The sequence below is a fragment of the Aptenodytes patagonicus genome, chromosome W (assembly GCF_965638725.1).
Source record: "Aptenodytes patagonicus chromosome W, bAptPat1.pri.cur, whole genome shotgun sequence".
Lineage (NCBI taxonomy): Eukaryota > Metazoa > Chordata > Aves > Sphenisciformes > Spheniscidae > Aptenodytes > Aptenodytes patagonicus.
In genome coordinates this window covers 47278499-47300584 of record NC_134981.1, presented here as the reverse complement: position 1 = coordinate 47300584, position 22086 = coordinate 47278499, and the positions used below count along the sequence as shown (strand labels likewise).

At 40.0% G+C, this 22086-nt stretch overlaps 1 protein-coding gene across 1 annotated transcript in view; it reads left to right on the top strand.

Annotated features, from left to right (window-relative positions):
• The first annotated feature begins 302 nt into the window (after positions 1-302).
• The window catches only part of LOC143171936 (zinc finger protein 366-like), a 36007-nt gene continuing 14223 nt past the window's right edge, over positions 303-22086 (top strand). The window contains exons 1-3 of the mRNA XM_076361123.1: positions 303-389; positions 18086-18155; positions 20438-21765. Coding sequence (XP_076217238.1) covers positions 18101-18155; positions 20438-21765 — 1383 coding nt within the window. The 5' untranslated portion in view covers positions 303-389; positions 18086-18100. The remainder of the gene's footprint in view (positions 390-18085; positions 18156-20437; positions 21766-22086) is intronic.

Here is a 22086-nt window from a genome sequence, read left to right as displayed (position 1 = left end):
AGGTTTTATGAAGCCAATAATGCACATATAATACTTGAGGAATTGCTTCTGGTTTGGTTATATTTATTTTTCCAAACATTTTGTTTGAGAGAAAATGAGATTGCTATCTGCTGTTTCCTTATTTTTTGCAGGAAAGCAAAGGGTTGTTGACTTCCTCTCCCCTCCCTTCCTTCCTTCTTTCTGAAGGTACTGTACTCATCTGAAAAAAAGAGAACGAAATGATTGTTCCTGTTCTCTTTCTTAAGTCATTTGAAACACTGTCCCTGCTAGTTTTCTAAGTTTACTGCAATCTCTGCACAGGGGGGAGGGGGGAGAGAGAGAAAGATCGATTACCAACATGAGAGCAGGTAGAGAGTTTAGGGCAAGACTCATTCCAGCTTCAATAACTGGTAAGTTAAGTAAAAATGCTTTTATAATTAACTCTTTAGCAGTGCAATATATATGATTTTTAATTAAGAAAAGGCATTTATCAGATACACATTTAACTGATAAAAAGATAATAACCATATGCATTGACAAGCAGTATATTTATGCTATAGATATCTATAGCCTGGTTTTTAGATACTGGTGCTAATAGCATGCGGTTTAACCAATGCAGACAAGAAAATGTTTTCCAGTGAGGCTGATAATATTCATAATATAATCTGCTGTGAATTTTGCATATAGGGCTTCTCCTAACAGAATCTTGTTACAGGCTTCACTAACTTTATCCTGAATGTTTTGGCAAGCTTCACTGGGCCATTGCTCAAATAAAGAGAGAAGCTGTGTCATATGCAAATTGATATATTTCATATATCATCTGCCACTACTGAAGTCTGCACCAACCTGTGCTGTAGTGGGAGAAAAATTACTAGTGGGTGTTTTTTTTTTTTTCCTTCAAACGGTATTGTGTTTATGATTACATGTGTTTATCTCTACTCATCCGTGTATACAATTAGTCTAGAAAAAGTGACATTTAAGACATGCTAAGACAGTTCCAGGTTCTCACTTGAAGAAAAAAAGAAAAAAAGTTCATGTTGCATAGTATGTAACAACACCAAGGTTGATCACCAGCATCAGTAATAGGATGGACTCAAATGTTGTCTGTTTATTTGTCATTTACATTGTTGTAGATACCAATAATATTTTTCATGTTGGGCATAAATATATTAGAACGATCAGAAGTGGTGCATAAAATGAGTGATTGAATGTAAGAGTATGTTTCAAATACTGGAAGAGAAAATCCCCCCCCCCCAATGCTTTTATAAAAGCAGAATGTAGAGGTGGGGGAAGAATTAGGACAGGTGATCATTTCTCTGCAGAAGGAGAGCTTGGTCATCTTTCGACCCAGTATTTCTTCAAGCCACGGCTTTCTGAAGTGCAAGGTCCTCTACAGGATGCCTGGAGCCCGGACAGAGCAGCTCCAAATGGCAGGTAGGCATTGCAGAGACCCGGCGGGCAGCTCGAGCTGCCCCTCTCCCACTCCTGCTCCCACTCCTACCAGGGCACCTGGGCTGCGCTTCCACCTTGGGACAGCCCTCTGCTCCCACTCCTTGCTGAACCAAGTAGTAGAATGGATTTTCTTCCCCCTCTATTTGGTGCCTTTCTGCAAGTTTTTCCATAGGAAGGAGTGATCTACCCCAAATTCAGCCCGATTTCTGGGTAAATTGTAAATTCCCTTCGCTTTAAGAGCAGCACATGGGTTCTGCCAAAGGAGGTGGAAATAACCTGTTTCTCAAACTCCGTAGCTTAATGTTGCAGCTCAGTCTAGTTTGGTACCAATTATTAGATTCACTTGATAATACTTAACCCATAAAGAATTCTCTGCTAATAGCAAGAAAATTCCAGATGTTGCTGTGAAAACCACTTGCCATATCTTTCGCTCGGGATACCTGGGTTTATGTTTTACGTGACTAAATACTGATTCAAATTAAGTAGATGATTTGGACAGCTATTTTGGCAGTTATGTGTCAAACATCTGGAAAACCACTTTTTACTTCAAGTGAGAAGTAGAGGAGTCTCCTAAACATTCAAAAATATTTAAGCTCTGTATTTGTTGTAGTATTTTGCTCAAATTGCAGAGTGTTAGTCTGGATTGCAGTCACTTGGAAGTTTTGATCTGGTTAGTTCAGAAGTTCAGTTTACCATGTAGGTAAGAGTCAGTTGCAGCATTTAAGTACAGATTTTGTTTTTGAAGATACTAAACATTAATGTATTATTGATTTAGACCATGTATACGATAAATACTTTCTCTGAGAGATTGTCTGAAATACATAAATAAGAATATATGTGTTCATATTCATAGTAGGTGGTCAAAAGCGGTAAATGCTATTTTTAAACCCATTCCCCAATAATGAGCACACAGAAAGAGCATTTTTAAAAGAATGCTTAATAATTTGACGGTAAAAAATAGACTTTGAGTTTTGAACTTCATTCTTAGATTTCACCTTTCAGGTTTATTTTTCCTTCAAATAATACATTTTTGCAATCATTTGGAGTTTATTTGTTTTCATGTTGTATATTTTATTGCTAGGATAACTGTAACATGATTTAGTATAATGGTAATTTGTTACACAATTAATATCTTTCTCCAGGAGTCAGGAAGAGGAGATTTTTGGCTGGTGTGTTATCCTTATCCCACATTGCTGAGATATTTATAAGCAGAGAATGGTATAGTCTGAGGCCAGATTGAGTACAGATCCACTACCAGCTTATGGCACAAATTAAATGTTTGTGAAATCAGTTTTCAGTTATTCACCTCAACGTTATTAAAAAAAAAAAAATCATTGAAGCAATAAACCAAGAATAAAAAACAAGAATGAAAAGAGATACTCTGTTTATTTTGCTTAAAGTCTCATTGCTGCTATTGCTAAGAGCCATATTTATGTATATAGCACATATATATATTATATACTATATATTTATGTAAGAAGCACAGAGGGATGAATCATGGTAGAATACGGTTTACCCCAGATAGCACTTATATTGTTTCCAATCTTTGATATTGCAAAGCCTCAATGATGCAGAAAGACATCTATCTGAATGGACCACGCCACTCACCCAGATATGTCAGCAGAATATGCTGACATATGCTGAGAAACAAAAGCGGTAAATGCTGCATAAGATAATAGGGCTTTTTTGCGCTGATGGTTTAAGGATACAAGTGAGGCAAAGGTGCATAAGGATAGGTAGCCTCTTATTAGTTGATGAGAAATAATCCATAGCTTCTGAGCACTAATGAATGTTCCCCAGTAGTAACTGATCTAATGAAACAAACTGCTCCTTCAAACAGACCTTGCAAGTGCTGTGTAGACTGCTACAGATAGTTGTAAAATTATTCATTTGTTTGATGGACTAATTTTATACCCCAACCAATTTTTTAAAATAGACCAACTGTTAATACCAAATGAACATTTTCTTCTTAAATGCAGTAGTTTTCCCCATTCTAGTTTACCATCCCAGAAGACCAATGAAAAGGAAGGAATGTCAGCTTGGAGAAGAAAGAATTATAGAGAGACAAATAATGTGAAGCCTTTAAAAAGAAAGAAACAAGTCTGAAAAAAAGATGACTTACGGCTATCCTCTTTCTTGCTGAAAAGCTAATATTCTGGAACTGAGACTGCAGCTTTCCACTGCTGTAAAAAATTCAATGGAATTTTATGGATGATATTCAGATTTTCATCCAGTAAAGAGGTCTAAGTTAATACTTATTGGTTATTTAAAACATGCACTGAACTGCATGCTGGATGTCTGATTTTTCTTTATATCTATCTGGCAAGGACCAGTCCTTCTTGCCTGGTTTCTAAAATACTAATGAGCCAATGAAAAATATTATTTAATCTTTGTTTTAGTTCCTTCCAAACTTAATACCTTTGTGACTTGTTTTTGTAAAACAAATGGTTTTATACTAGTGTTACCCTGATCTTGATAAGCAAAACACAGCATTTTCCTTCTAAACCAACAATGCTTAATGTATTGTAAAGACTTCCACTGACACTGGAAGCAATTAAGCTAAGTGATCAAATGTTAAAAGAAAATATTTTCATGCTCTGGAGGTTACAGGAAGAAATTATGTGAATATTTGCATTTTTTTTACTTTCGCTCCTTATTTCCTGCTTCATATGTTAGAAAGACATATTATTAATTATTTGAATGAAGGATGAAAAAATTATTATTCTTACTTTCTCTCCCCTCCCTCTTCTACTGTGAAAGCTGAAACACTGACACGTTTTCCTTCTACTTTGTGGATGTGCATGAATTAATGTGTATGATTTTTGGTTTGATTTAAAAGAAAAAACTTAGGATATAAAGTGTGTTTCCTGAAAACCTATTTTCCCCTTGCCAATATTCATAAAAAGTAAACCTGAAAATATCCAACTTTCCAGCTGCTTATGCTTATTAGAAACACCAGAATTCTGGGAACACTGAAAAACACAAATGGTCATTGAATCTGAAGGTTCATTTAATTACAAAAAACTACAAGGTAAACTGAGTCTCATATATTGATAACATCACTTTTCTCTAATGAATTAGAGAAAGGTGCAACTAATTTGAAATTGAAAGCAAGGCTATGAGAAGGGTCATACATTTTTAGTTATTCTTAGACAATGCTGTACTACAAGGAATACTAATGCATGGCAAGCAGGCATTAACCACACAGTCCTCTGTTTGGAGGCCTGATGAAGAATAGAAACCACCTAATTTCTCTGCATAGAAAGAATTTCACAGGGTGGTGTTCCCAGGGTGGAGGAGCAGGTGTGAGCTCTGGGATGGGAGCATATGGCTTTACCCCTTATCAGGGAACAGCTTATTCTGACACCAGGTGCTCTGATAAGCCACAAGTGTGTTGGCTGGAGTGACAAGATGACTTCCAGTCTTCCTCTTTCTCTTCCTCAACTGTGCAAAAGCCACTTATGCTTTAGCCTTCTCTGATCGGGGTTGCAGTGTAACTGTTAGACTTTTTGCAGCGATGAAAGACCTTTTGTTTTGTGGAGTGCTCTATGCTGGATCTGCTACTACTCCTCTGGAAATGGTTAAAATCCAAAGGTTTCCTAAGGTCTTTGTAAATTGGAATGAGTCTGTCTCTTACTAACATCCAATACACTAGATTTAAACCAAATTTAAATATACCCATTCTAAAGATATCAGGGAAGAACACATTGTGGAATATAGTCACTATTTCAGGTTTAGTCCTCTCTCTGATCTGCTTTCTAAAGCAAGTAGCTCCTTGGTGTTTCAGCTCTAGATAAAATTATTTGAAAGTGTTATTTGAAAAGGGGGTGTCTTTCATATAGTACTTCCAGGTAGCAGGATATTTTTCTACCTGTCTAATTTTTCTTAAAAGTATTTAGAATATATGTGTAATGAAAACAATATCAGGAGGTGAAAAGGAAAGGGATGACCTGTTTTTAGAGTATCAGTCAGCTTCTAAGGAACAGCAGAACTTCTTTGAACCATCTGGTAGGCACCAGCCCACGCTGGGTTGATTCTCTAGTGCAGGTTTCTGAAGTCATGAAGAGCATCCTGTATTAGTCCAAAACTACTGTCCTGTGATAGGAATTACAGAAAAATGTAGAGAACCTCCTGGAAGAGCAAGTTGACAACAGGGTGCTCATAGGTTTACCAGAAACTAAAACCATCCTTTTATAAAGGTGCAGGAAAATAATTTTTTTTCTGCAGCACCACAGCAAGGAATCACACCAGCATGAATGTTATATCAAACAGTTTTTCTGCATAATGCTCCACTCACAATATGAAGTCACCAAGGTTTCCAGAACCATTTTATATGTCTGTAGGTAGCATTTTGCCAAGATGCTATGAAGCAGTCACATGCATCAGAGAAATGGTGCTGACCGACTCCTCCTCCATATCTCCTCTCTGCCAGAGAAATCAAAATACTAATTAAAGTCTTTTAACCCTTTGGGGGGTTTTTCCTATCCCACAAAAAGGGACACCCCCCCCAAGCTTAAGCCACAGGTAAAGAAATGTGATTGAACAGATGTCACTGGATTCTGCAGGCAAATGGTCAGGACTCGGGATTCCCTCTAATGACTGCAGTGAAGATTTTCACTAGTTTGTTCACTACTAGACACAGAAAAAAATCCATGAACAAGCAAGCACCCAGTGGAAGGCACTGAACGTGGTTAGGCCAGTAAGAACAGTATTCACACGACAGTTTATCCTTGGGTATTGTCCCCCTGCCCATAGCACAGCCTCGCCTGCCATTCCTCCCAAAACACAGCAATAATTTCTATCAAATCTTCTAGGCTTTTGTACGTGGCACTTGGCATTTTTCCAGGGAAAAAGCTCTGAACAGAATGATTTATTTAGTTAGTTATTCATTGGGGGGGGGGGGGAACTGAGAGAAAGAGTTATATTAATATACAAGGGTTTTTTTTACAAAACTTCATTTTATATTGCTGCTTGGCCATTCTTAGACATGGGGTAGAGTCACAGTGGTTTGATGTTTTTTTTGGTTTCCTTTTTCTTGCGATGAAAATCTGAATTGAGTTAGTATCCAGAACAAGCCTTTGGCATCACTAATGGTAAAGGATTAGTACTAGAGTGGTTTGGGAAACGTTCAGAATTTCAGATTTCAAATTATGTTCAGTTTCCTCTCTCTTTTTTTTTTGGGGGGGGGAGGGGGCAAAAAGTAATTTCCTATTTGTTTGTAGCTCTAGTCTCTATTCCAGTATCTGCTGATGACATTTGGCTAAGTCTGATCTGCCATTCCCACTCTGTATGCTAGTTTATTGAATTCCGTAAAACTGGCATTTTTAAATCTGTTTCAATTTAAAATAATTAATCTCAGGAATTTCTCCCTGTTAGTTGATTTACATAGAGGTTTGTTTTCCAAATGATCAAAATCACAGAAGCAATATAAAATTTTTTTTAAATTTCAGATTTCCTTTAGTTGTCGCAACAAACTAATGCTTATTTTTAAAACTTTTTAGAAGTTAACAGAATAATTAAGTGCTATATACAGGATGCATTTTGGGGATCAGAGAGGGAAAGTATTTACTTCTTGCTGTTCAGTCAATGCGAAGATTCAAGTTTGGCATCACAGGTGAAGGGCAAAGCCAGAGAGGAAGTTACCTTAAATTACTTCCTTGCAGGCACTTCATATGATCAGTCAAAAAATACCATTTTATGCTGGAACTGAAGAACTAAGCACATTGCTCTTTAAACAAAATAAAATAAATTTATTTTAAAAAATGAACCCTCATTTCGATGCAACTGTGAGATGTATGTGAAGGTGATCTTTTTTCTGAACAATAAACACATATTTTAGTTCAGCATGGTTTGAATGCTTTAAGACATATTTTATGCTGTGGCGGTCTGGAAAGCAGAGCTCCTTAATCACAGTGCAGACATATCAAAAGTAGTTTCCTCCCAATGCCCCAGTAATTTGCCTTAAGAACCATTTTTAACTGTCTCATTGCCCATGCTTCTTAGTTTTTTCTACTCTTGTTTGGGTATCAACGGGATAAATACAGTGGTGTCCTAGGAATGGCACTGACATCTCTAATTCTTTTGCTGTGTTTCCTATTGAACTTCTGTTCAGAGGGAAATGACTAAGTCACTACTGAGACAGCTTAATTGCAAATAAGTAATAGAGGTTAACAGGGATTAATTAGTCTTTTCAGCCAAGCAGCTTTTTCAGTAAGAAGTCTGCTCAAACTTCAGCTGAAACCAAATTTATTAATCTTTCTGAAATGACTAGGAAAGCATCTGGTAATTCATTTTAAGGAACTGGACACCAAGAGAAGTGTTCAGTAGCAGATACATTTTTCCTAATTCTGTCAATTTCTGGATGAAATCCTCTTCTTTTGGTTCTTGTAGGATATAGCATGTCTTACTGGAACACGATACCTACCACTTCAGCAACCTTCAGTTTCACTATGAGTTTTGAACTGTGTGAAACAAATAATTGAAAGCAAAATAAACACAGAAAGCAAAATAAACACAAAAAGCAAAATCTTGGTCCTGCTGAAGACTAACAATACTCCCCATGTTTAAGTAAAACTAGACTTTCATTAAAAAATTAATCTGTTTTGGAGACTTTATATGAAAACTCTCCCATACAATCCTCTTCTCCTCCGCCCTTCTCCAAGCATATGCACACATTTTACCTGGTACTTACCTGTTGCTTTACACATACAATGCTCAGAAGGTGCAATTGCTTTCCCATACATTAACTTCTAATGGTGTGGGAGCATGTCAGTGGGCTGGCTTGAAGAACCAAGGCTGAAGGTGGCCCTCAGCTACCCTTTAAGATAAAGAGGTGGGAGGAGACCAGACCATCTCTCTGGCCTCCATAGAAGTGATAACGACACTGGGACTATAGTAGGAAGGAAAGCTAATCTATTTCCTTTTTGAAGGTCATGAATGCCATTGAAAGGTTTACTTTCAAAACAACACCCCAAGCAGGACAGCATGAGGGTCATGGAAGGGCATGCTTTTTTTGATCATTCTAATTCTGGGTGTTCTGCATAGCTCTGTTATTTGTTTTAAAATAATGCTACTGCACAGCTCAAAAACCCTCTCTCTCCACTTCACTGTATAGTGTTTAATGATTGTGCTTTGGAGGTAGAAAGATTCTGTCCAAAGTGTTCTTTCAAGGACTTCAATATTACTATTTTACCACCAGATCCCTTCTTATATTTATATTATTTATTTGTTCTTCAGTTCACCATGTCTCATAATATCTGAATGGTGAGGAAAAAAAAAATCCTAAAACTGCATTAGTGCAATTTTTTAATATTCCAGAGGAAAAATTATTTAATACATCGGATTGCCAAAAATGCACTATTTTAATTTGCAGTGGCAGATATGGAAGTAGACAGGAAACAGGGATGGAGTGATAGGACTTCTATCAACAGTGATTAAAGTGACTCCACATACTTTATAAAGGCAGGGGCAGATTCATGGTTCCAGCCTCTGACATGAGAGCTCTTTATCCACTTAAGAAAAGGAAGAAATTTGTCTTATTGGCATCACCTCATAACAGCCAAATCCTAAATCTTGTTCTCAACTACACCCCAGATTTTCCATAATGATTTCAGTACAATGTGGATGATGCCAGGGAGAGAACGACCTAGTTGCCATTACTGAAACTTGGTGGGACGAATCCCATGACTGGAGTGCGGCTATCGATGGCTACAGGCTGTTCAGAAGGGACAGGCGAGGAAGGAGGGGCAGAGGGTTTGCCCTCTACATCAAGAAATGGATAGACTGTGAAGAGCTGTCTCTCAAGAATAGACATGAGCAGGTTGAAAGCTTATGGGTAAGAATTAGAGACCGAGGCAACAAAGGGAACCTTGTGGTTGGTGTTTACTACAGGCTGCCCGATCAAGGGGAGCCTATTGACGAAGCCTTCTTACTCCAACTACAGGAAGCATCGCACTCACAGGCTCTCGTCCTGCTGGGGGACTTCAACCACCCCAACATCTGCTGGAAAAGTAGCACGGTGAGCTGTAGGCAATCCAGGAGACTCCTGGAATGCATTGAGGATAACTTCTTAGGCCAGGTAATAGACAGCCCTACAAGAGGGGATGTGTTACTGGACCTGTTGGTCACCAATGCAAGTGAGCTAATCGGTGACGTCAAGACTGGAGGCAGCCTGGGCTGCAGTGATCATGCACTGGTGGAGTTGGCAGTCCTGAAGGATATGGGTCAGGCGAAGAGTAAAGTCAGGACCCTGAATTTTAGGAAAGCAAACTTCCAGCTGTTCAAGGAGTTAGTCAATGGGACCCCCCGGGAAACTTCCCTCAGGGACAAGGGAGCAGAACAGAGCTGGCAGACCTTTAAGGATGCTTTCCATAGAGCGCAAGAGCTCTCAATCCCCAGGTGTAAGAAATCAGGAAAGGAAGGCAAGAGACCAGCATGGATGAGTGGAGACCTGCTGGTCAAACTAAAGGGCAAGAAGGAAATGCACAGGCAGTGGAAGCAGGGACAGGTATCCTGGGAAGAGTATAGGGACGCTGCCCGGTTGTGTAGGGATGGGGTCAGGAAGGCCAAGGCGCGGCTGGAACTGAACTTGGCAAGGGACGCAAAGCATAATAAGAAGGGCTTCTACAGGCATGTCAGCCAGAAAAGGAGGGTCAAAGAAAGTGTACCCCCCCCCCCCGATGAGCACGACTGGCAAACTGGTAACAATGGACGAGGAGAAGGCTGAGGTACTCAACAACTTTTTTGCCTCAGTCTTCACTGGCAACCTTTCTTCCCACACCTCTCGAGTGGATGGACCGCAAGATGGGGACTGGAGGAGCAAAGTCCCTCCCGCTGTAAGAGAAGATCAGGTTTGAAACCACCTGAGGAACCTGAACATGCACAAGTCTATGGGACCTGATGAGATGCATCCCAGAGTCCTGAGGGAACTGGCAGATGTAGTTGCCAAGCCAATCTCCACCATATTTGAAAAGCCATGGCAGTCAGGTGAAGTCCCTGGTGATTGGAAAAAGGGAAACATTGCACCCATTTTTAAAAAGGGTAGCAAGGAGGACCCTGGGAACTACCGACCTGTCAGCCTCACCTCTGTGCCTGGGAACATCATGGAACAGATCCTCCTGGAAGCGATGCTAAGGCACATGGAGGACAGGGAGGGGATTCGAGGCAGCCAGCATGGCATCACCAAGGGCAAGTCCTGCCTGACCAACCTAGTGGCCTTCTATGATGGAGTGTCCACATCAGTGGACAAGGGAAGAGCTATGGTTGTCATCTATCTGGACCTCTGTGAGGCCTTTGACACGGTCCCCCACAACATCCTTCTCTCTAAACTGGAGAGGTATGGATTTGATGGGTGGACTGTTTGGTGGATGAGGAATTGTCTGGATGGTTGCATCCAGAGGGTAGCATGGGAAACTAAAAAGTCCTTGGCTAGTGTAAGCATTACCTAGCAACAACTAAAACATCGGTGCGTTATCAACTTTGTTCTCATCCTAAATCCAAAACACAGCACTGTACCAGCTACTAGGAAGGAAATTAACTCTATCCCTGCCGAAACCAGGACATGGTCAACGGCTCAATGTCCGGATGGAGATCAGTGACGAGTGGTGTCCCGCAGGGGTCCATATTGGGACCGGTACTGTTTAATATCTTCATCAATGACATAGACAGTGGGATCGAGTGCACCCTCAGCAAGTCTGCAGGTGACACCAAGTGGTGCGGTTGACATGCCAGAGGGACGGGATGCCATCCAGAGGGACCTGGACAAGCTTGAGAAGTGGGCCCGTGTGAACCTCATGAGGTTCAACAAGGCCAAGTGCAAGGTCCTGCCCCTGGGTCGGGGCAACCCTCGGTATCAGTACAGGCTGGGGGATGAAGGGATTGAGAGCAGCCCTGCCGAGAAGGACTTGGGGGTACTGGTGGATGAAAAGCTGGACATGAGCCAGCAATGTGCGCTCACAGCCCAGAAGGCCAATCGTATCCTGGGCTGCATCAAAAGAAGCGTGGCCAGCAGGTCAAGGGACGTGATTCTCCTCCTCTACTCCACTCTTGTGAGACCCCACCTGGAGTACTGCGTCCAGCGCTGGGGCCCTCAGCACAGGAAAGACATAGACCTGTTGGAGTGGGTCCAGAGGAGGGCCACAAAAATGTTGAGAGGGCTGGAGCACCTCTCCTCTGAAGAAAGGCTGAGAGAGTTGGGGTTGTTCAGCCTAGAGAAGAGAAGGCTCCGGGGAGACCTTATTGTGGCCTTTCAGTACTTAATGGGGGGCTTATAAGAAAGATGGGGACAAACCCTTTAGCAGAGCCTGTAGCGATAGGACAAGGGGTAATGTTTTTAAACTAAAGGGGGGTAGATTTAGACTAGATATAAGGAAGAAATTTCTTTACGCTGAGGGTGGTGAAACACTGGCACAGGTTGCCCAGAGAGGTGGTAGATGCCCCATCTCTGGAACCATTCAGGGTCAGGTTGGACAGGGCTCTGAGCAACCTGAGCTAGTTGAACCTGAGCTCATTGCAGGGAGGGGTTGGACTAGATGACCTTTAAAGGTCCCTTCCAACCCAAACTATTCTATGATTCTATGAATTACGACAGTTACTTAGGATGAATTACTGCCATTGTTTAATTGAGTAATTAACTGAGCTTGCCAACCCATCGTTCATTCTAATAAATAGTGAGGGCAGGATGAAATTGCATTTCCACCTGGTCTGCTGGTTCCAGTTAAGCTTTGCGTGTGCTCCTGATGTCACCATCCTGGCCAATCTGGTCTTGTCAGCACTGAAGTCTGGGCAGGATCTGGAAATTCAGTATACCCATGCCCAAATGGGGACCCAGTCCTGTAAGAATATTTATATGAAACAGAATATACACTAACGGCATCAAATTCAGTGTAAAATATAACAGCCATGAAGTGGGAGACTGATTCATTTCCTTCCTCCCCCCTGAGGGATTTGGACCCCCATCTCTAGCCTCTTAAGGGAGTGCCCTAACTAGAGCCCTGGGCTGTGAGGGTAACCCTGCTCTCCTTTGGCTGGAGCTGGGCCATTATGCAGCCAAAAATGCAAGTGCCAAGGGGCAGGGAGCAGAGAGAAGACAGACGGGGTAGTTAGGGGCTGCAGACTCCATCCTCTCTAGAGATAGGTCTGGGCCCCACTCCAGGTGTCACTTCTGCAGGTTTATTGAACGTTCACAAAAGTACTTCACCCTCCTGTGTGATTGCACTTATGGCTTGGCTACGAAGTCAGGCTCCTTTCAGTTCATTCTTCCTGGTAACCCTTTCTCTGCAGTGCCAAAGCTCCAGAAGAAGGGACTCAGGGTCCAGTATGGGTGAGTGCAATTTGTTAAGGTACTTTTCTAGGCCTGGAATATACTCAGCCTAAACTCAGACCTATACTCACTTTCTGGACAAAAGCTCTCAGCACTCAGCCTTGCTTTTTTGTTTTCTTTTCAAAACAGATGAAACTAGTCTGGGGTACCTAAGACAATTTATTCTTGACATGAACACAGGAGCGCCTTCAAAAACAGCTGAGTGCCACATGCTGGTTAGCCTGCTTGTACATTAAAAAAAATGTAAGCAATTAAGACTATGCAGTTCAAGGGTTATCAGAAAAAATGATCCAGCTTTGCAGTGGCAAAAGATCAGTTTCAAAAGCTGGGAGAAATTTAAGCAGGATGGCATCAGCTGTTCAGGGAGTGATGGGGAGATGGAAAGTGGGGCATAAGTGAAATGACTTACAGTACACATGGGTTTCAGGGTACTTTAAGAAGAAACACCCAACTGTCTTGTTAGGCAACAAAAAAGTAATGGGAATGATAGCAAAGGTTTTGCTAAACTAAGGACAGAGCACACATAAAAGCAATGAGAGGGATAGCAAACCATTATGCTAAACTGAGAAAAGAGCACTCATACTGGAGAGAAGAAAAATATCTACAGCTACCTTACTACAGCACCAGGCAATTTTTTTAAAAATCTAATAAATGCCACCATTGAAAAGCAAATTATGCCATAACCCACTCTATAAGCATATCTGATGCCACCAACAGTGCCCCAGCTTTGGCAGCGTAAGTGGTGGGACTGCTCCAGATTGTCAGCGGAGGAAATCTCAGAATCTAGTTTAACATTTTCAATAACTATCAAAACAAAAATTATCTGTAAGTTATAGAAAAGTGAATGTGCATTCATTTTGATATTATTTTAAGCATTTTCTCTATTACAAGAAATACCAAAGTAACTATACTCCTGTAAAAGTGCTTATAGTGTCTTGCTCCCTGAAAATAGAGTAGAAAAAGAAATTACACATTTATCCAAGATGATTCCAAAAGCCACTCTGTAAGCAGTGCAGGCAAGTGGGTATGTTTCCTAAACATCTGTATTTCCCAGCTAAAATAAAACAAAAATGATATAAGTTAAAATGTTAAAATTTGGGAATAACAAATATTCCCAGGGAAGGTATTTCTCTTGCACAGCTTTTTGAGAGAAGACCCATTTCTTCATATTGGTATCATCTCCTAGACAATATGAATGCAGCTACACTGCATAGGAAGCCCTTAAAGCAGACGGAATATCTAAAATGATCGAACCTCAAACATGAAGCAAGGGAAAAAAATAAGGATTATTTAATATATGAGATATCTTTGAAAGTTCATTGCTTGTTGCATCTGTCTACTGTGTCATGTTAAGCTGTTTAAACATTTCAGATTTTTTAATCAATTAAGCTTCTTAGGTGTGTAATTGTATGATTTCCATTAAGTTTGTCTGCAAAGATTACCATCTGTTAACATATTGTCTCAGGATATAAGGTATTTTTTTCCATATTTATACAACAAATTTGTCAAAAGTATCAAATTTTGGTCATGGCATAGATGGGATCATATCTCATTGGACAACAGAGCCCATAACAAATTACAAGGAAATTTGGGAAGGATTAGTTTCAGAGTTCATTGGAAGTCTTCCCATAAGCCTTAGTGAGCTCTGAATTATGCCCTAGGAAAAGTTACCAAGGTTATCATCAGTTTTACTTTACCAAGCGTTTGCTGTTGGAAAGAAGTTGTTTTATCCTGAAGCCTGATATCAGCAGATGAAGGTAATTTCCCAGGGAGAAGTGAAAAGACACCGAGCTCCTCAGTACTATCATACTAATGCAGGAAGAAAACACCTGATCTGGTCCGCTTCTCATTTACAGTCATTCCAGATCATTTTCATGAACAATTGTTTACTTGTTTCCAATTCCAATTCTATTAATGATGGTAATCCAAAAGGGGAAGAGAATTACCTTTATCATGATAGCGTTCTCCATTTCAGCAGACATCTCTGCCTCATAAAAAGTATGGGACAAGAAGTCTTATCTCAGAAGACAATTAAGCTGATGATTAAATCATGGATTTCATTTGACACAAGGTCTACATGCATGTGAGAGAGAGAAAAAAATGTTTGTAGAAGTGGTATTGGAAAAGATCTGACTAAACTCCACAGTCTATTATTCCCAGCTTAGGCCTGTTTTTTTAAAGCCTCCCTAACATTTGTGTCTCCCTAATCAGTATCCTCACTCATTGATTTTGGATACTTTCCCTAAATCCATGCTTATTTTTGCAAAGCAGTCCAAATTTCTGCCTTCTCCCAGCTCCACACTGTAGCAGAATAAGTGCTCTCTTCATTTAAAATGTAAATCATCTTTTAGGTTCGCTTCAAATAATGTAGCATAAAGACTTCAAGGCTGATTTGGGTATGTTAACATATACTTAGTTTATATATAACATATACTCAGCTTGAGTATATTAACATACACTCAGTATATGTTAATGGAGTCCATTTTTCAAATTTGTGTGCTTGAAATGTGGCTATTGATGCCTGGAGAAAACGGATGGAAAACACACCTTGCACGGACTTCTCTAAAGAATAAGAGAGTAGGGTTGACACTGATTTTAGAGAAGTTCTGGTATGGATTTGAACATGATCTTTTACCTCCTGCCCTCCTCTAATGACTATAGTCACTCAAGCCTAGAGTAAATAAAATGCCTTAATTTGATAAAAACTGTACAAATAACCCATTATAGAATAACAATGGCAGTTTGAACTAATATCTAGAGAGCTTAGTATTGAAATAACTCTAAATCTTTTGAGCATATTTACAGCTTCTGCATAATTCACCAAGGCAGCACCTACAAACAAAAATCTGACTGTACAAATGACAAGCAGATGCATGGATTTTACAGATATGGAACATTATCATCATCTAGTCCAACTTCTTACTCAAGACAGGCCATAAAACCAGCAAAACAGACAAGATACACTTGAAAATTAGAGATGAAAAAAAAAATCCTCTTGATTATTTTCCAACTCTCTGAAATTATGAAACTCCCAATAGAAAAGGAAATGGGGAATGGCAACATTATTGTGGGACTTCACTCACACACAGGAAGCAGCATGAAAGAAGACATGAAAACAAGCAGAAGAGAAAGAAAAAAGGGGCTTATGAAGGGCTCATGTTGCCACTGAAGGAAACTAGCAGGGAAAATTGATCAGATGTGTACTAACTGAAAATACTTGGTTACCAGTGATGGATACATTCATGTTTGTACAGGTATTCCTGGCATTTTCAAAGTCTGAAAAATACCTCAAAGCAGTGTAGATTCAGTAGGGAACACTGCTTTGCTGATGAAATGAGATTAATTCAGCATAGTGAAGCCCCTTTGGTCAGATCCCGAGACTGATGCAAGTTTTGCATAAATAGCGACTGAGTGAAAACTAAGTGAAGACTTTGGTGTTTAGTTCAACAGCTGTATGACTGAATACATTTAAAACCAAAAACTATACTGAAGGGTGAACTGAATGAAGGAGATCCCATTAAACCTATTAAGACAAGCATAACCACCTCTATAATAAGAGTTTACAAAAGTCAGTGACTAGAAAAAACAGCTGGTTGTTCAATAAGGCTGGAGCTCTCCAACTGCTCAACTTTAGCTCAAGAAATGTAATAGTGTGTAATTTGTCACTGATCCTCACCACATCCTGTGCAGAAACAGCTGTTAGATTTCATTCTTTCCTTATGCCAATATTTCAGGCCTCAAGAGGAGAGCAGAAATCTACTCAGAGTGCACAGTTTCTACAGTCATATATGTTCATTTAAACACGGAATTTCTCTTCCAGCCAAGAGCAGCTGTTCAGCCTATTCAGCCACCTTTAGCCTTCCTACACTTTCCTCTGTTTCATCTTTTGAAATAGAAAACACAAGTGCAAACCTCATAATAAAGTAGCCTGTTTGTCAGAGGGTACATATCACTTTCACTCATCTTGGTCTCATTTCAGTTTTTACCACTGTGTTGCCCAAGAGCAAAATCAGAACAGTAGTAGTCAGTGTTTAAGCTGGAGCAACTTCATAACCTCCCATTTTTATTGCTGAGCTTATATTTATTCTATAGATAGAAGGCACTTTCATACTGGAAGCAGAACCTTGGTTCTATTGAAGTCTAAAGAAATTTTGCTGTTGACATCAGTACAGAATATTAACTGGGGACTATAACAATGTGTATGCTTGTAGAGTGAATAGCATGACACGTACTTTTTTAAAAATCCTTTGTCTGTAGAAATACGATGAGTGGAAATGAGAAAGTAAATGGTGATTCATATTCTGTGTTAAACTCTCTTCCCCTTTCATGGAAGTTAACAACATTATTAGCTGCTGCATAGATATTCTACTTTGGAAATACCTCAACAACTACCTGAACTCACTGTAGCCTTTCTTTTCTTTTTTAAAAGGGCAGGGAGAGAGATTATTTGTGGTTCTATTTTTCAAAATAGTGTATTTCCAAATATACTTATTTACATAAAGAAAGAAACTGTGAGGATGCTTGTCTGTTCTAAAGAAATTAACTTTTTTATAAGCTCTGGAGGTTTAGGGTTTTTTTATGTTTAAGTGCCAACATAGCATGGAAACATCTGTCTCAGTGAGGTTTCCAGACCAAGTTTTCAAAACTGAAAAGCTGAAATACTGCTGATAAAAGCTAGAATTTTTAATGTCTATCCAGGTTTAAACTAAATGTTTAGAATCACACACCGCTGCACTAGATAGCATTCCATCTTAAATAACTAGGTGCTGGAGAAAGAAAGAAGTTTTAAAGTGCTTATATAGGAAAGACAAAAGGTCCCCAGGAGATATTTAATACAAAAATCCTTCACTTCAACCCCCCTTATTTATTGTTGAGTACTAAAATGAGATCAGCTACTCCAGAGTCAGATAGAACAAAATTAATGGGGAACTGTGCTATTAAAAGCTTTAAAGTTATCTACTGAAGTTATTTAAAGAAGGGACTGCTCCTTATCTATTTCTCGCATGGTGGTCAAATCTGCAGTCTCTTCTATGGTTTCCTCAGGACTCACATTTTTATGGAATTAAGTTCTGATTAATGTGAAGATCATGCCTCCATTCAAATTAGCAAGGGTTTGCTACCAACATGAAAGGAGATGAGAAGAGAGGCTAGATTTAATCTTTCCTTGATGAATTTCTACATCATGGGGCTTGGCAGTTTGAAGGGAAAAAAAAGCAGCAATATTTAGACTGTAAATCTGTACTTTCCCTCCTCTTTTAGGTGCCCTTTTGTTGGATTATACAGCACCTCTCTGACTGAGCTGGTCACTGACTGTTTAAACGCTTTCCCTTGTAGGCTTGGTCCCGTGATATGTGTAACTGTGGACAGTGGAATAAAACTATACGCTCAGTGAAAGCAACCAAAGGTTAGTAGTGCAAGGAAATTATTTATTTCTAGTAATTTCAAGCAGTTCTACAGCCTCTGCCATAACTTCGTGTTCCAGATAGACTGAAATTTTGCATAAAACAGGCTGTGGAAGAAGGGAGGAACCGGCAGCCAAGAGACAAGAGAGCAATTAGACACAACACGCTGTCACTTCTGTGTATTTTTGGCAGCATTTCAATAATCTAACAAAGCCAGATACACAAGATGAAAGACATTTGAAGGACAGGTCCATACTTTGAAGGGGAGATTTTGGTCTACAGGCATATTTTATGTTCAAATTGTGCGAGTTTAACATTGCTCAAGATGAATTTTGAAAAACTTTTTTTCCCTTTTGGAAAGAAGTAGAGTCTTTTTTGGTATTCAGAGGATTCCCTTCCCCTTCTCCCTTTTTAATAAGTCAATCCTTTGTACCCAAAGAATCTTCAAGATCTAACTGTTCCTTATTTTGCCCAGGGAGTTAAGGTGACAAGGAAACATAACAAAATGCATACTCCCTAACAATCCTCTCTGATGGAACACACACACACGCGCGCGCGCTTATATATATTTTTTTATATATATACACACGCATAGACACACATATATATTTGTATATATAGAGTGTGTGTGCGCGTGTGTGTGTGTGTATACACACTACTGCCAATCAATGAGCTAGGGACTGAAAGTCACATCCTGGTATAATTATTAGATACTTATCCCAGTTTTAAGCATTTTTTTTTTAGGCTTTTGCCCTATCACAGGTGTTTTTAGAGTCATCATTTTAGAGATCCTACAATTTTCACTTCAATTACTATTCCTTCTTTGTGCATTGATTGATCCCTTTGTCTAAAGTTTCCATCTTAAAGTTTTGTCACTGAGCCTTTGGCTTCACACAGTATCTCAAAGATAATTCCACAGTCTACCCTATTAGAAGGAAGTAATCTGTTTGCAAGCAGGTTTTTAAGATGCCTTCTCTCGTCCACAGACTAACTAGGTCAGAGAGATGTGCTTTTATCTATCTTTAGAAGCAGATTTGTCCAGCACAGAGCTTCCTGAAATGAAACAGGAGTGTCTTTAATACTCTAACCACCTTCATGCTCTCCACTCAATATTTCCAAGAATGGTTTTATAAATAGCATCAACATGTCACAGGTAACAGAGGGAAAGTATGTCTAGTTTTCCAACCTAACCTCCACCTGGTTGGACAGATGCATGTACACAGACACACAGACACACACACACACACTTTCAGATAAGTGCATCCCTAGAGAGCCAAGGCAAAAGGTAGAAGCCTTATTTAAGATGAACCAAAATTCATAATCAATATTTTAGATTAACCCCAAATTCAGAAGAAGCTCCCTGTACAATCAGTGGAATATAAAATTTTGCCAGAGGACAATTATTATTCTGCCTTGTCACACTGTACCATAGAAAGGATCAGAGCATTCTTAGGTGCCAATTACTCTGGAGACCTGAGGGGTTGTTGACATTAATTCTATATTTAGTTTTAAAGTGGGGGTTTTGCCCACCTGTTTAGAAACAAACAAACAAAACCCTAGATTATGTCTACAAAACTGAAAGTAATTCAGAGAGTGGTCAAAGGCCTTTCCTCCCCCAAATCTGCCAGGTAAATATCTCTGGGATTAAAACAAAGAAAACTAATTAATCTCTGCCGCCTTATTACAATACAAAGTGAGAGAAGCCAGGAAACATGGCGCAAAACCTGATGGTACACAGTGTCCTTAGATCACTTGGCCATTGTTTTCTCTCACAGCAGCACATGTTAATGATACAAAAAAGTTTAAAATTTTTTGGCTTTGACTTTTCATGTCACAGCCATAATAAATGTGCACATTATTGTTTGTATTGCCATATTCTTTAGATGCGCCACCAATTTCTAGAGCCTGTGCATGCACAGCAAAGGACAGGATTTTGCCCACAAATAGCCTGGCTGAATTAAATTAAGCAGAAACATTGCCATACAGATTCATCTGCTAAGTAGTGTGTCATGGTACAGCATGTTTATGTTGCAAAGATGTTGTATGGGTCAAACTTGATTTAAACCACCAATTCTACCACAGGAAGACCAAAGCTTCTTTGTTCTCCACTAGCCAATTTAATTCTGCTTTAAAAGGCATTTGTCTTATATGGGCCTAAGACATCCTTAGCTGCATTTAATTAAAAAAACAACAACCTCCAAACCAATAAACTAGACAATAAAATGTTAACCCCAGGAGAACAGGAAGAAAAAAAGAGATTTGGGGTTTTTTTGTTTGTTTTAAGGAATTTGGGCAACACAGAAAAAATTAAATATGATGAAGAATGAAGAAACGAGTTTTAATGTGGACAGTACACGAGCCTCTCCCTTTTCCTGCTGCCTGCAGCCGCTGAGCCCTGTTACAAAGCCACACAGAACGACTCCATTTGGTAAAGAATTCAGACCACACCTCTCACATTTCCACTATGGCCCTCCTCCTCTTGGAGACGTGGAAACTTTCCAGGGGTCCTTGGAAGGAGGGTCTCGGAAACGCAAGAGCATGCCAACAAAAATGCCTCCTTCTATCACTCCTGAGGGTTCCTCATCACCACCAGACAGACCTGAAGATCACAATGATATAGGCTCTTCCAGTCTCCCCTTGGTGTTTCAACAGCCAGTACAGCCCAAATACAGTTCCCAGATGATCGACCTCTGCAACTTTGGTTTTCAGTTCTACAGAACTCTGGAGCACTTTGGAGCCAAGCCCATTAAGCAAGAACCAGTGAAGCCTAAGATGGCATGGCCCAGTAGCCCAGCATTCATGCAGGCTCCTTACCCTTATTATCCTAAAGTCCATCCTGGCTTAATGTTTCCTTTTATTGTGCCCCCAAATTTTCATTTCAGGAACCCCTTTCAAATGAAAAGGCCTCCAGAGCCACCCTTCAGGAGGGCTGAAGTAAGAGGAAGTGGTGAAAATAAACAGAAAGTGGAAAGAGTAGATGTCAACCTTCAGATAGATGACAGCTACTATGTTGATGTGGGGGGTGAACAGAAACGCTGGCAATGTCCCATGTGTGAGAAGTCCTATACATCCAAGTACAATTTGGTCACCCATATCTTGGGGCATAGCGGCATTAAGCCACATGCTTGCACCCGATGTGGCAAACTTTTCAAGCAGCTGAGCCACTTGCACACGCATATGTTGACACACCAGGGCACTAGGCCACATAAGTGCCAGGTGTGCCACAAGGCTTTCACTCAAACCAGTCACCTTAAGAGACACATGATGCAACACAGTGACATCAAGCCTTACAACTGCAGGATCTGTGGCAGAGGTTTTGCCTATCCCAGCGAGCTGAAAGCACACGAGTCTAAGCATGAGAGTGGCCGAGAGAACATTTGTGTGGAGTGTGGTCTGGACTTCCCAACCTTGGCCCAGCTGAAGAGACACTTAACAACCCACCGTGGCCCTATACAGTACAATTGCACTGAATGTGATAAGACCTTCCAGTACCCAAGTCAGCTGCAAAACCACATGATGAAGCACAAAGACATCCGTCCGTATATCTGCACTGAATGCGGCATGGAGTTTGTGCAGCCTCACCATCTCAAACAACACTCCCTAACTCACAAGGTAAGCCATCACAAGTTGCACTGTCACCTTGCATTGGAAGGTAGCACAAGGATTACAGACTACTAAAGATACACGTATCTCCTTGGAAAGAAGGTAATCAGTCTATAGAGCCTCATGCTGGCCCTTTGCCAGTGGGAGAATTTTATGCAGAGCAAAAGCCCCAACAGCACTGGCAATACTAGAAGCTAGATGTCTCTGTCAGTCTTAAGAAAGTACATGCAAAAATGTTTTGTTATAAACAGGAGTTAAATTAAAATACCTGTATTACTTCCCAAAATTGTATTCACATCTCTGTTTCTGGGTTTTATCTTCAGAATGACC